At 47.1% G+C, this 12,451-nt stretch overlaps 1 protein-coding gene across 9 annotated transcripts in view; it reads left to right on the top strand.

The window, feature by feature from the left end:
- LOC146005580 (uncharacterized) overlaps window positions 1-11,437 on the top strand; it is a 50,228-nt gene extending 38,791 nt beyond the window's left edge. For all 9 annotated transcript variants that reach the window (XR_014444032.1, XR_014444030.1, XR_014444031.1 and 6 more), the window contains 2 exons: window positions 1,503-1,539; window positions 11,144-11,437. Coding sequence is in view for 3 of the 9 variants with exons in the window: in XM_083144880.1 (XP_083001006.1) it covers window positions 1,503-1,539; window positions 11,144-11,196 (90 nt within the window). In the remaining 6 variants the exon portion in view is untranslated. The remainder of the gene's footprint in view (window positions 1-1,502; window positions 1,540-11,143) is intronic.
- The last annotated feature ends 1,014 nt before the right edge of the window (window positions 11,438-12,451 follow it).

The raw sequence follows: 12,451 nt of genomic DNA, 5'->3' as shown, positions 1-12,451 counted from the left end.
CCGGGCCACCATTTTCACTGTCTGTGGGGGTTGGGACATTTCTATTTCTGCTAAACTGACCATTGATACACTCAAACGCCCGATGTCCCAGCCTGCCACATTCAAAACATCTCCTATTCACACCTCTAAAGCCTCTCCCCATGCCTCTGACAGCTAATTCAGAGTCTCGTCTCGCATTGTTATTTTGTACCATTAACACTTGCTCTATCTTTTTGTTTTGATCTTCTATCAACTTTAATATTTTGTCTTCAAAAGCATCCTTCTCTATTATAGGCTTTATCACCTTTACCTTTTTTACCGTCCTGTCTCTCATTTCTATCAATACCTCCTCCAATTTAATCTCTTTGAGTAACTCGTTAAACGTGGGCGGGGTATCTCTCAATACTGAACACCTTAATTTCTGTGCCACAAAGTCAGTTGTCTGAGCCCCTCGTAACAATTGCCTTATTCTGCTCTTGTCTACGTCCCCTCTCTCTATCCCACTCTTTTCAACTATCTTATACAATAACTTATCTAGTCTTATTACATAAGTACTGAGTTTTTCCCCCGCTTCTTGAAACGTGTGATGGAATCTAGACAAAAGCTCTCCCACATCTTCTAACGTTCCATACGCATAGTCTAATGCCTCCAAGTATGTCTCAAGGGTGGCTTGTGGGTTGCTCCTCCTAGCAGCTTGTACCACCCCCATCGCTGGTCCCCTCAGACTTTCTACTATTCTCTGTCGTTTAATTTTATCGGGGCATTGCCATTCCTTCGCTTGCTGTACCGCGGCCTCCTTCCAGGCCTCGTACGTTTCTTCCCCAACAGGGACAGGACTTATACCAGAGAATAGCCTCAGTCTCCTATAACTCCCCTCATAATGCCATCTCTCTAACTGGGAGACCACTCTATCTATTATAGTCTCAAACTGGGTTCCCTTGGAACTGGCTTCAGTGTCTTCAGCGGCATCACCATCTCTATCTCCCCTAGGTCCCCTATCATTACTGTCTTCTGTAAATATGGGAAAACTTGCTGTCTCCCCGTCTAGGTCAACATTTATCGGCCATATGACCTGCCATCGTCTCCCTGTCTCCTCATCAGCCACCACCATGGACGGGATTAAACAGCTATCAAGGTCTTTTTCATTTTCAATAAGAAAAGCGACCACCTTTCCCATGTCTCCTCTCCACCTATCTATGATCTTAGGTCGTACTATTCCATACAACTTGTCAAGACACGCAACAACATCTCGATCTAAAAACTCTGCGAAGTTTCCCCCTATAGCTAAACACCTCTTCACACTCCTCCCCTTCCTAATGCACCACTCATATATGTCCTTTTCCGACAAAATGCCTCTATGCTCCATCTCAGCAGTGCCTCCACTTGTAACCCTTAGTATGGGTAATGATATATTATGGTAGAGTGCCTCCACCTAAACTAATTTATAGTGTAGCTTAGGAACCACTATTGACTTGTTATATTACTCTGGCTGAGACTGACCCTACCTTTCTCTCTTTCTACAGCTTTATAGAGTCCAGATCCCACAGAAGCAGCGTCAAAGTAAGTATGCTAACACGGATTTAATAACATCCAATTTCATATACACATATCATATATTATACACACATATTAGAAACATTACTAATATTCAGATACATAAGCTACTAATACAAGCCACTGCTTACACTTCAATTAATTATTGTTTAACTATTAACCTCCCTACTCTGAGTGCTTATGCCCTCATTCCTTCTTGGTTATTATACCTATACTCCTCAGTATACCCAATTCCCCATAATATAGCCTTATACTGTATACCTATATCCTATCCTATATACTATATCTGGCCAGATATATACTCAATTACACAGTTCTATAAGTATGAGCTCTTATGTTGGCGCGCGTTGGGGCCCGTATCCAATATTATTAGTGAATATTCTGACTCTGGTTAAATAGTCAAAGATATAGGAGGATAGTTCCAGATGGGTAGGTGGTGTAATATGGGTCAAAAGTATATCCTTAGTGCAGGCGTATGAGGTAGATGGGAGAAATATAATAAAAGTATATAATAGGCTCTCACCAGTTAGGCGTCCAGTCTCTCAATCAGGAGTTCAAGGCCAGGCTGTGAGGGGTTAACCCTCAGCTGTTTCTTCAGCGGTGTTCCTTTGCGCTGCTCTGTGATTGGGCGCACCCCTAACAGCCCTGTCAGCTTGGTTGTCAGGTTCTGAATTTCGCGTGACAGCGCACTCTTGGCAGAGTGACGCCACTGCGCTGTCTTCCTCCGGCAGCTAGGGCACGTGCACCGCCCACTCCAGCAGCCTCTCGCCACAGTCGGGTACAGCAGCGCCGCTTTTGCCGATTCTTCTCCGGCTGTGCGCGTGGTGGGGAATGCAGCTGAACTCCGGCGTGTCGCTTTCGCTGGTCTCCGCTTCCCCCACGATGGGAGGGTAAGCTTACCAGTCTCCGGTCCAAGCGGCTGGTCCAAGCGGCTCCCAGTCCCTCGCCTACAGGGAAGTTCCGCTAGAGACCTGACAGCTGCCGCCGCTGCTTGCCGCTCTCGTCGCTGTGTACCCTTTCTGCACCAGCTACCGCTGTCTCCGCTGCCACTCTGCTGTCTCCGCTGCCGCTCTGCTGTCTCCGCTGCCACTCTGCTGTCTCCGCTGCTACTGCCCTGCCGCTGTCACCGCTCTGCTCTGGTACAAGTAGTGAGGTGCTGACCTGAAGAAGAAGTGCTTGCTCCGCTATTTCTCCCCTTTTATACCCGCTCCCCCTAGTCCAGTATTTCCACGTGTATTAACGGCATAACGGCAGGCATCATCCTCTCCTTCACGAGTCCCTGACTGACTCGTGTATTGTGTATTGTGCACCAGGCAAACTAACTCCAGCGCTCCTATCTGCGCTCACATTGCATTATACATTCCATGTCAACACTTATAATAATAAACACATGGTTACATTAACATTTATAATAATGAACATAAGGTAACATAAGGTGACAACCACAATAACTAACATTCATTTCCAGTTAATTTTGACTACCTTACAGGTCACAATATTGTTCACCAGTATTGGCCCAAGGCTGGATGGTTACTAAGCAACAGAGCAGCAGCACAAACACACTGCAGTTATTTCTGTTTCAAAATGCTTTTCAAAGTAATAATGTATAAACCAATAAAAAAATGTTTGACTATGCAAAAAAAGACCACCCTCAATGACCCAGAAAAATACAGCCCATAATGAAAAGCAAAGTGGTGCAAGATGGAATTGTTCTTGGGCCTTCTTACCCACCCTTAAGTTATATATAAAAAAGGACCTTCAAGGAAGGACAAACTATGATCATTAATGAGTTTGATAATGAGGGTGTTGGCATTGGAGACATTGGCATCACAAGGGCTTTCTTTTTACAAAAGACAAGTACTGATACCACTGGTGGCACACTTACACAAACAACGCCCTCATCATTAACATCCTTATTTGCATCAGACATACAAATATCCCTGTGACTGGATCACAGATTGGTTTTCATTTCACAGGACTTGGTCCAATAGGGAATTCCCTCTTCTGTCATTAAATGCCTGTTACTGAATCCACCCACTGCGAAGTACCTGTATCTTTGCTGCCACCAGCAGGTTCCACCCACGTGACACCTGGAACTATATTTCGACTCAGGCTCCTACATCCGACACCACTTGCATACCTCCCAACTGTCCCGCTTACCGCGGGAACGTCCCGATATACGGGGAGGTTCCCGCGTCCCGCCTGGGGCCGCCATTGTCCCGCAGTGGGGGCGACAGTTAGGAGCCCCCCCAGCCTGCCAAGAATAGATGCTGTGCGGGGGCGTGGAAGGAGGACGCGTCATCCCGCGAGGCCACGCCCCCTTTTCTCAAGGCCGCGCCCCCTTTTGAACATACTACTGACACAACACCTGACTGGCATATGTTGAACCACACTGGTCAATGAATATTGACCGGGCCCTGCATTGTTAGCTGGCAGAGGTTGGAGCTTGTGATGCTGGGATCAACCCAGAAGAGGCAGAGAGTGTGATTGCATTTATCGCTTTCACAGGGTGAAAAGGCGGCCATCTTGAAGGCAAGATGTTTATTGCTCAAAACCTCAAAAGAAAAAGACTCCTCACCTTTTTTGTAATTGGGATCAGCATACAGCAGTTCAATACTTATTTAGAGCAAACAAAACACAGGCGGACCCCAGTTTTTGGGTTCCCCTGTATTTCAGTAAACAGCATTGTCTCCAATAGCCCATGGCTGGTTATACTCATGGGGGAGGACCCCATGCCATTTTTTAAATTTATTTATGTATTTATTTTCTCATTTTTACACAGAGAAGCATCGTGGGATGCTTCAGTGTCGGCCGTATTTGGTTGCCGGAAAACTCTGCAGCCAAATACGAATGCATTCACCATCGGAAAATACGAATCCTGAGAACACTATTGTGCGACAGGCCATAGGTCAATACCTTAGGTCAACATAGTGAAAAGGTCAACACAAGCAATAGGTCAACAGGAAAATGTCAACATGCAAAATGAATGTTCACTTTGTTGGGATATATAAGGGGATTTTTGTAAGAACTTAAGGTGCCCATACACGGTCCGTTTAACGGATCCGTTTGGGACTTAAATAGTACGCATCGCATGACTTGTCCATGCATTGTGCATGTAATGCGATGCGTTGCGATGAACAGCTAGTACAAAAAGTGACATCGCAACCCCAAGAGGGCTTTCCGCAAGCAAGCTTCTCGTGGTAGAGGTGTTGGAAGAAATCTCTTTGGGGGAGCCCCCCTGAAATTTATTCTGTAACCCTTAGAAATTATGGAGAGATTCCAAGGGTCCGTGGTGGAGATGTTCCACATATCCCGAAATTGCAGGAGACGACCCCCCTCTCTGAATGCAGAATGGGGAGTTCCCGCCCCGTCATGCTGAGGACCTATCCTCACTTTTGGACGGGTGTTTCTTAGCAAAGGCCCCGAAACGGGATCTGGGTGCACTCCCATTGTGGGCGGGAAACTTTCCTCTTCCTGCATGTTCTTTATTAGACGCACCCCCTCAATAGGAGGAATGAAAGGACGGCCTAAAAGCCCCAAACTTCGACACTGAGTGTTTAGACGTGGTGGGCAGGAAAGTGTTCTCCCCCCCCCCGTGGCTTGTTTTATAATGGACTCAAGTTCTGCCCCAAAAAGAAGTTCTCCCTTAGAAGCCAAGGCCTCTAGAGACTTCTTGGATTCGCACAGAGAGCTCTCCTCGCTGTCACAGATGTGGCCGACACTTTTGATGCCATCTTGGCGCCTTCTTCCCCAGCTTCACAAACATACTCTCCAGCGCATTTAAGTTTTTTAGCCAAGGCAAAAGCTTCGGAGTCAGGCTAGTGTAGTTGATTACATAAGGCTTCAGCCCTTTTCATCATGACCTTGGATACCCAAGCAGAGGCAATAATAGGACGTAAGGTAAATCCCACGCCTTCAAATACAGTCTTAAGACAGCCCTCAATCTTCTTGTCCACAGGGTCTTTAAACGCAGCACCCCCTTGAACCGGTAAAGCCACGGATTTAGACAACCTTGCCACAGGCGCATCCACTAAAGGAGTCTTTCCCCATAATTGTACATGCTCCTCTGGCATTGGGTACATGTTAGCAAATCTTTTAGGCACGAGGAGCCGCTTATCAGGGGACTTCAATGCTTCTCCCAGTAAAGCTATCATGCCCTCATCTGAGGGAAAGTTAACTGAGTCTCTGCGTATTTTCTTGAATACAGAACGAGCTGGCACTTTATCCTCTTCTAAAAGATTCAAAGTCTGCTTAACTGCAAGGATCAAATCCTCAATACCCGGGACAGAAGATTCAACTTCTTACCTCTTGTCCCAAAAGACATCCTTAGCACACACACCTTCCTCATCAGAATCTAAATTCAACAGGGAGGTGTAGGTAAGGGGTGTCTGGGAGAAGTAACCTCAGGAGTTTTGGCAAGCTGTTCCATGAATGCATTAATTTTATAAACACTCTGTGCAGTGTCCTGCATAACCTGCAGTAAAGCAGGGTCCCCCTGCGATGGTGTAATAGAGCCCACAGAGGGTTGAGGGGTAGAAAAAGGCCTAGGAGACTTTACAAGTTCATCTCTCTGCCTATTTAAAGCCTGTACCAAGGCATTCATAGATCTCCCCAAGGCAGCGGCCCACGCAGGTTCAGACTGCTCAGACCGCTGGGCTTGAGCCCCACTGGGAACAGACTCGCATGAAGGGCACAAATTCCCCTGATCCATCTGTTCAATTGTTAATTTAACACTGCAAAACCTGCAGTTAATTAACATGGAAGGCACTCCCTCCCCAAGAGCAGCAGCACTACACCCTTCTGTTATGATAACACACACAGTGCACAATGTCAGGCGATTGCACAGAATAATGTAACAGTGTACTTATCTGTCTGCGCTGCTGCAATGGTCCCTCCATGGATACTAGGGAAAGCGCTGCCCAGGAGAAACTTTCACTCTGATCTGCATATAAATCCTTCAGCTCCACAGTGTTTAGAGAAAATGGCGCCAGAACAGAGTGTAGGAACAGACCAAGTCTCTTCTTCAGCAGGGAAGGAAGCCTTTTGGCACCTTTTCCCCCTTCAGCCACTCCTACCAAGTACATGTACTTCTCCTCACCTCCAGTGTCTCCCCTCAGATGGGGACCACTTGGAAGTGTCCAGCTGCGCTGGACTCCTGTAATAGGGTTCAACACCGTCTGCAGATTTCTGCCTATAAGCCCGGAAAATGGTGGAGCCATAGTGGGGGATCCGTCCCCCAAGATCCCCCCCTCCTAAGTAGGAAGCCGGTTCAGGACTCACCCTGGGGCCCAGGAAACCTCCTTTCCTGGAGGTTAAAGTGCTGTGCAGAGAGGGCAGACAGCATCCCTCTGCACACAGAGAGCTCACAGGAGGCGCTTCTGTCAGCCTCTGCTGCGCTCTCAGTGCAAATAACTTCCTCTGGAAGTCGCACGCTGGAAACCTGCACTAACTAGTGAATATTAATAAAATAACAAACACCTAGCTACTCTACAAAAAACGGATGCAGCACGCAGCCAGTCAGCACAGAATTAGAAAAAGTCCAAAGGCGAGCAACAAAGCTTATTTGGGGAATGGAGAATTTAAGCTACGGAGAGAGATTAAGCAATTTGGGACTATTTACATTGGAAAAGAGACGTTTAAGGGGGGACATGCTCAACATGTACAAGTATATCAAGGGCCAATATAAGGAACTGTCACACACCCTCTTTTCTACTAGAAAAGGAATCTAGGACACGAGGGCATGAGTATAGATTAGAAGAAAAAAGATTTAATTCAGCTAGTAGAAAGAATTTCTTTACGGTCAGAACAGTCAAACTCTGGAACTCTCTTCCCAGAGAGGTGGTAACGGCTGGCTCATTAAATGCGTTCAAGGTAAAGTTGGACAAACATTTACTGGAGAAAAACATCCATGGGTACAAAAAAGAAATATAATCTGTCTGTAAAATATCAAAACCTACCAAATCAGCAATGGATATCTATACCAGGTTGAACTAGATGGACGCAAGTCTTTTTTCAGCCTTACCTACTATGTAGCTATGTAACAGCACCCACTCCGGTGGGCACCTAAAACGAACTGAGGAATTCTGGGATGCAGAAGGGAGGAGCCTGCCTCTCAAAGACGTATAGAACAGATTATCAATAATCTGTCACCATAGTGCAGAAATCTAATAAAGGGCTAAAGTAAAGTGCAAAAATAAAGATTGGATAGTGTGTACCATTAGTACATCCCAAATACTTAAAAACAATTATATTGCATTAAAAGGAAAAGGTCTGCGTGTACCATCTAAGATCCAGTGAGGATCAACATCAATTGTACAAATCAAGACTGGTTAGTGCAGATTATCTATGCACTTTGAGCATACAAGAGTCATCAGATTGCACCATCTCCCAGACGGAAAGAGGAGAGACTAGGGGTGACATTCTATGCTATGCGAGTATCGTTATTTTGCTGTAATTAGACCACAAAATGGCGATATCGCATGTTCCCATTAAATCGTTGATTTAATGGGATGCGCATAGGGGCTGAAATCGCATATTTTGTGCGTAAAGGTCTGGTGAATAAAAATGCGAGATTAATTCGCATTTTTATCGCATCCAGATGTTTGCGCACAGAAAAGTATACAAGTCGCTTATTTAATGCTATGCGCATTTGCACATCGCATTATTTAAGTGACTAATTATTGCACTTAATTCAGACCTGGGTCTGTTAGGCGAATTAGGCAGAACCCTGCACAGATCGCAATGTTCCGTGCAGGGTTCTGCTGTAAAAAATAAAACAAATGGTTAAATAAAAAAAAAAACGAGCGCGGGGTCCCCCGCCCGAGTGTAACCAGCCCCGGGCTCACTGAGCCGGTGCTGGTGACATAAAATCAGGGTCCCCGACAAATAGGGGTCCCCTTGATTTTATGAAACCAGCACCAGACTCAAGGTCCGGCGCTGGTTCCCAAAATACGGGGGACAAAGTGACTAGGGGTCCCCCGTATTTTAAGAACCAGCACCGGACACAACCAGCCAGCAGGGTAATGCCACAGCCGGGGGGAGACTTTTTATACAAGTCCCCCCGGCCAAATCATTAACCCCCTGGCTGGTCAGCATGGGCAGGGGTCCTGGGGAAGTGGGGACCCCCCCAATGAAGGGGTCCCCCCCCTCCAGGACTTACCAGCCCATGCTGATAGTCCGGGGCTGTCCTCCATGCCCCTGGGCTGTGGGCATGGAGCTGATGCTTTGTGTAAAAAAAAGAATGATAACTATTGTTTTACACTGGCGAACTATCAGTCTCAGCAAGCCTACCCCGCATGCTGGGACTTGGGGAACCACAAGTCCCAGCATGCGGGGCATTAAAGTGCCCGCTGGCACTTGTAGTTCTGCAGTGTAAAAAATAGTGCACAAAATCACACTGACACCCTGTAAAATAAAACTTTAATACACACAAAACACACACACACTGATACTTACCTACCTTGAACCCGTAGGTCGGTCCCTGGATCCTGGATTCTTCCTCCGGGGCTCCAGGGCAGAAGAGTCCGGTTCCGGGGCCTTGGTCCTGGTTCCGGGGATGGTCCTGGGGTTCCGGGGCTCCTGGCGTGAAGAATCCGGGGTCCGGGATCCGTGGTAGTCCAGAGGGGTACCTAAGGAGGGAAATCAAACTCACCTGCATCCCGGCGGCGACCTCCGGTGACAGCGCTGCTCCCGACTGGTACCCGGCTTGAAGGACTTTGCCCGGCGCTGAGATGTTTCCTCTTCGCCGTCTGTGAACAGAATGATTTCTCGGCCAATCAGGAGCCGAGAAAGTCGGCTCCTGATTGGCCAGAAATCATTCTGAATATAGACGCCGACGGAGTAACATCTCAGCGCATCCAGAGCAGAGATGTTACTCCGTCGGCGTCTATATTCAGAATGATTTCTGGCCAATCAGGAGCCGACTTTCTCGGCTCCTGATTGGCCGAGAAATCATTCTGTTCACAGACGGCGAAGAGGAAACATCTCAGCGCCGGGCAAAGTCCTTCAAGCCGGGTACCAGTCGGGAGCAGCGCTGTCACCGGAGGTCGCCGCCGGGGAGCAGGTGAGTTGGATTTCCCTCCTTAGGTACCCCTCTGGACTACCACGGATCCCGGACCCCGGATTCTTCACGCCAGGAGCCCCGGAACCCCAGGACCAGCCCCGGAACCAGGACCAAGGCCCCGGAACCGGACTCTTCTGCCCTAGAGCCCCGGAGGAAGAATCCAGGATCCAGGGACCGACCTACGGGCTCAAGGTAGGTAAGTATCAGTGTGTGTGTGTTTTGTGTGTATTAAAGTTTTATTTTACAGGGTGTCAGTGTGATTTTGTGCACTATTTTTTACACTGCAGAACTACAAGTGCCAGCGGGCACTTTAATGCCCCGCATGCTGGGACTTGTGGTTCCCCAAGTCCCAGCATGCGGGGTAGGCTTGCTGGGACTGATAGTTCGCCAGTGTAAAACAATAGTTATCATTCTTTTTTTTACACAAAGCATCAGCTCCATGCCCACAGCCCAGGGGCATGGAGGACAGCCCCGGACTATCAGCATGGGCTGGTAAGTCCTGGAGGGGGGGGACCCCTTCATTGGGGGGTCCCCACTTCCCCAGGACCCCTGCCCATGCTGACCAGCCAGGGGGTTAATGCTTTGGCCGGGGGGACTTGTATAAAAAGTCTCCCCCCGGCTGTGGCATTACCCTGCTGGCTGGTTGTGTCCGGTGCTGGTTCTTAAAATACGGGGGACCCCTAGTCACTTTGTCCCCCGTATTTTGGGAACCAGCGCCGGACCTTGAGTCTGGTGCTGGTTTCATAAAATCAAGGGGACCCCTATTTGTCGGGGACCCTGATTTTATGTCACCAGCACCGGCTCAGTGAGCCCGGGGCTGGTTACACTCGGGCGGGGGACCCCGCGCTCGGTTCTTTTTTTTACACCTTGCGCTGTCCTGCAAATGTGCGATTTTCACACATGAAAATCGCACATTTTCAGGACTAAAAACAGCGCACCACATCGCCGCAAATCGCCCCTATTCGTACTTTTCAGCCTCCAATGCGCATCACATTAAATATGCGCATTTACGCTGAAAAATGCGATTTGAAAATAGGCGATTTGCAGCGATATGGTGTGCGAATTAAACATGCGCAATTAGCGCAGAGCATAGAATGTCACCCTAGGAGTCAGTAATATATACACATTACAGAGCATCTACATCACAATCTTTTTAATCACTTTTCTAAACTTTGTTCACTTTAAACTAGTGTTCTAATAAGGAGATGTAATTAGCACACTTCTTTTTTAAACTACAGTATGTACCCAATAAAAGTTAATTTTTAAATGAACCTGTATCAGTTGGACGCCTAATACAGCTATCTGCAGTGTGCACCCATTTAATCTCTACTGTTCCCTTTCCCCTCTTTTCTTGCATATCATAATATTAGAGAAGGGTAGCACCACCTCTCTTTTTTCAATAAAATAGAGAATCTAATGTAAAAGAAACCAAATACAGAATAAAAAAGACAAAGCAGATAGAGCCTTATATAGGCGAACAAAAAGGTTTTTCAGTGCGGAATTAATTCTTTCCCCTTTTTTTCCCTTACCCTCATATGCCTCTCAAAGAAGTCAGCATAGGTGCCTTGCCCCTGCGGACCCTCCTACATCCCCATGGTTGAGCTGTGCCACCAGGATGGACGAACGAGAAAGTGCTTTTTGTGCATCTGGAAATAAGTTACCAGCTTTGATTGTTCTTACCAAACAGTACCCTTAATATGTAACAATATCAAACTTGTAAACACAGAATATTGATGATCTATTCCTGGGTTATGTAAACTCTACGTGCCCACATCTGTCAGAATACCGTGACACAGATAGTGCATTTGGAAAGAAATGAATAAAAGATTTATGCATCACTGAGTTTATGGACAGATTTTCTTGCTCAATGAAGTGGCAAAAATACTTCTCTGACTTTTGAAAGTCACTCGTTGTTTGAAGTCTTTTCCACATAGAATACAGAGCAGACAGTGTAGAGCTGAATCCTGTTACTCTCCCATTCAGTCCCAGGAATTTTCAGTTTGCACTAAAAAGACTTTAAAGTTTACCGCTTCCAGGGCCATAGAGGTACTGGGAGACGCATCTTGCAAACCTTATGCTGTGTCCAAACCTAGGGCATACCTCCCAACTGTCCCACTTTTTCACAGGAACATCCCGTTTTTTGGGAACGTTACCGCGTCCCACCCAGGAGTCCCCCCATCACCCGGGAATAGACAAGCGCACATCGTCTATTCATGTCCCGCGAGACCACGCCCCGGCGAAAATGGGGCGTGGTCTCGTGGTAGTGTCGTGAGTATAGGTCACGCCCCCTTCCTTCTAGGCCACTCCCCTGAAATTACCTAGAAGTATAGTCACAGAGTTATATGCAGGGCTGCTATCAGGGGGTACTGTATGCTGGGACTGGAATCCGAGGCCTGGACAGATAGGAGGACTCACCATACTGTCAGTACCTGCAGATTGATGCACAAGGAGAGCTTAAAACAAGCTGTGTCGACATTGACCTAAAAAAACTTTAAAAACTCACAGCTAGAAAAACATGAAAAAATCCATCCATGTTGACTATACGCATGTTGACCATTCTTCTGTTGACACTCTGTACACGTCGACCTATTGCAACCTTTTGTTGTCAACCTTTTGACCTCAACAACCTTTTGTACCTGTCGACCTTTTGACTGACAGCCCCACTGTGTCGACCTATTTATTGTTGATTTATCATTTACCACCCGTGTACACCGTCTCTTCCTATTCCACTATTGTCCTATAGATCTCTGACCTCATTCCTTCTCATTATCAGCAGACAATCGTCCAGGATGATACATGCAGCGTCCATGGGGCCTGATTCTGGTTGACGCGGTCCCCAGCGTATTCACACCGGGG

The sequence above is a fragment of the Crinia signifera genome, chromosome 5 (assembly GCF_055691185.1).
Source record: "Crinia signifera chromosome 5, ASM5569118v1, whole genome shotgun sequence".
In the NCBI taxonomy this organism is placed as follows: domain Eukaryota; kingdom Metazoa; phylum Chordata; class Amphibia; order Anura; family Myobatrachidae; genus Crinia; species Crinia signifera.
The sequence above is the reverse complement of the archived record's forward strand: the minus strand, read 5'-3'. Positions and strand labels throughout refer to the sequence as shown.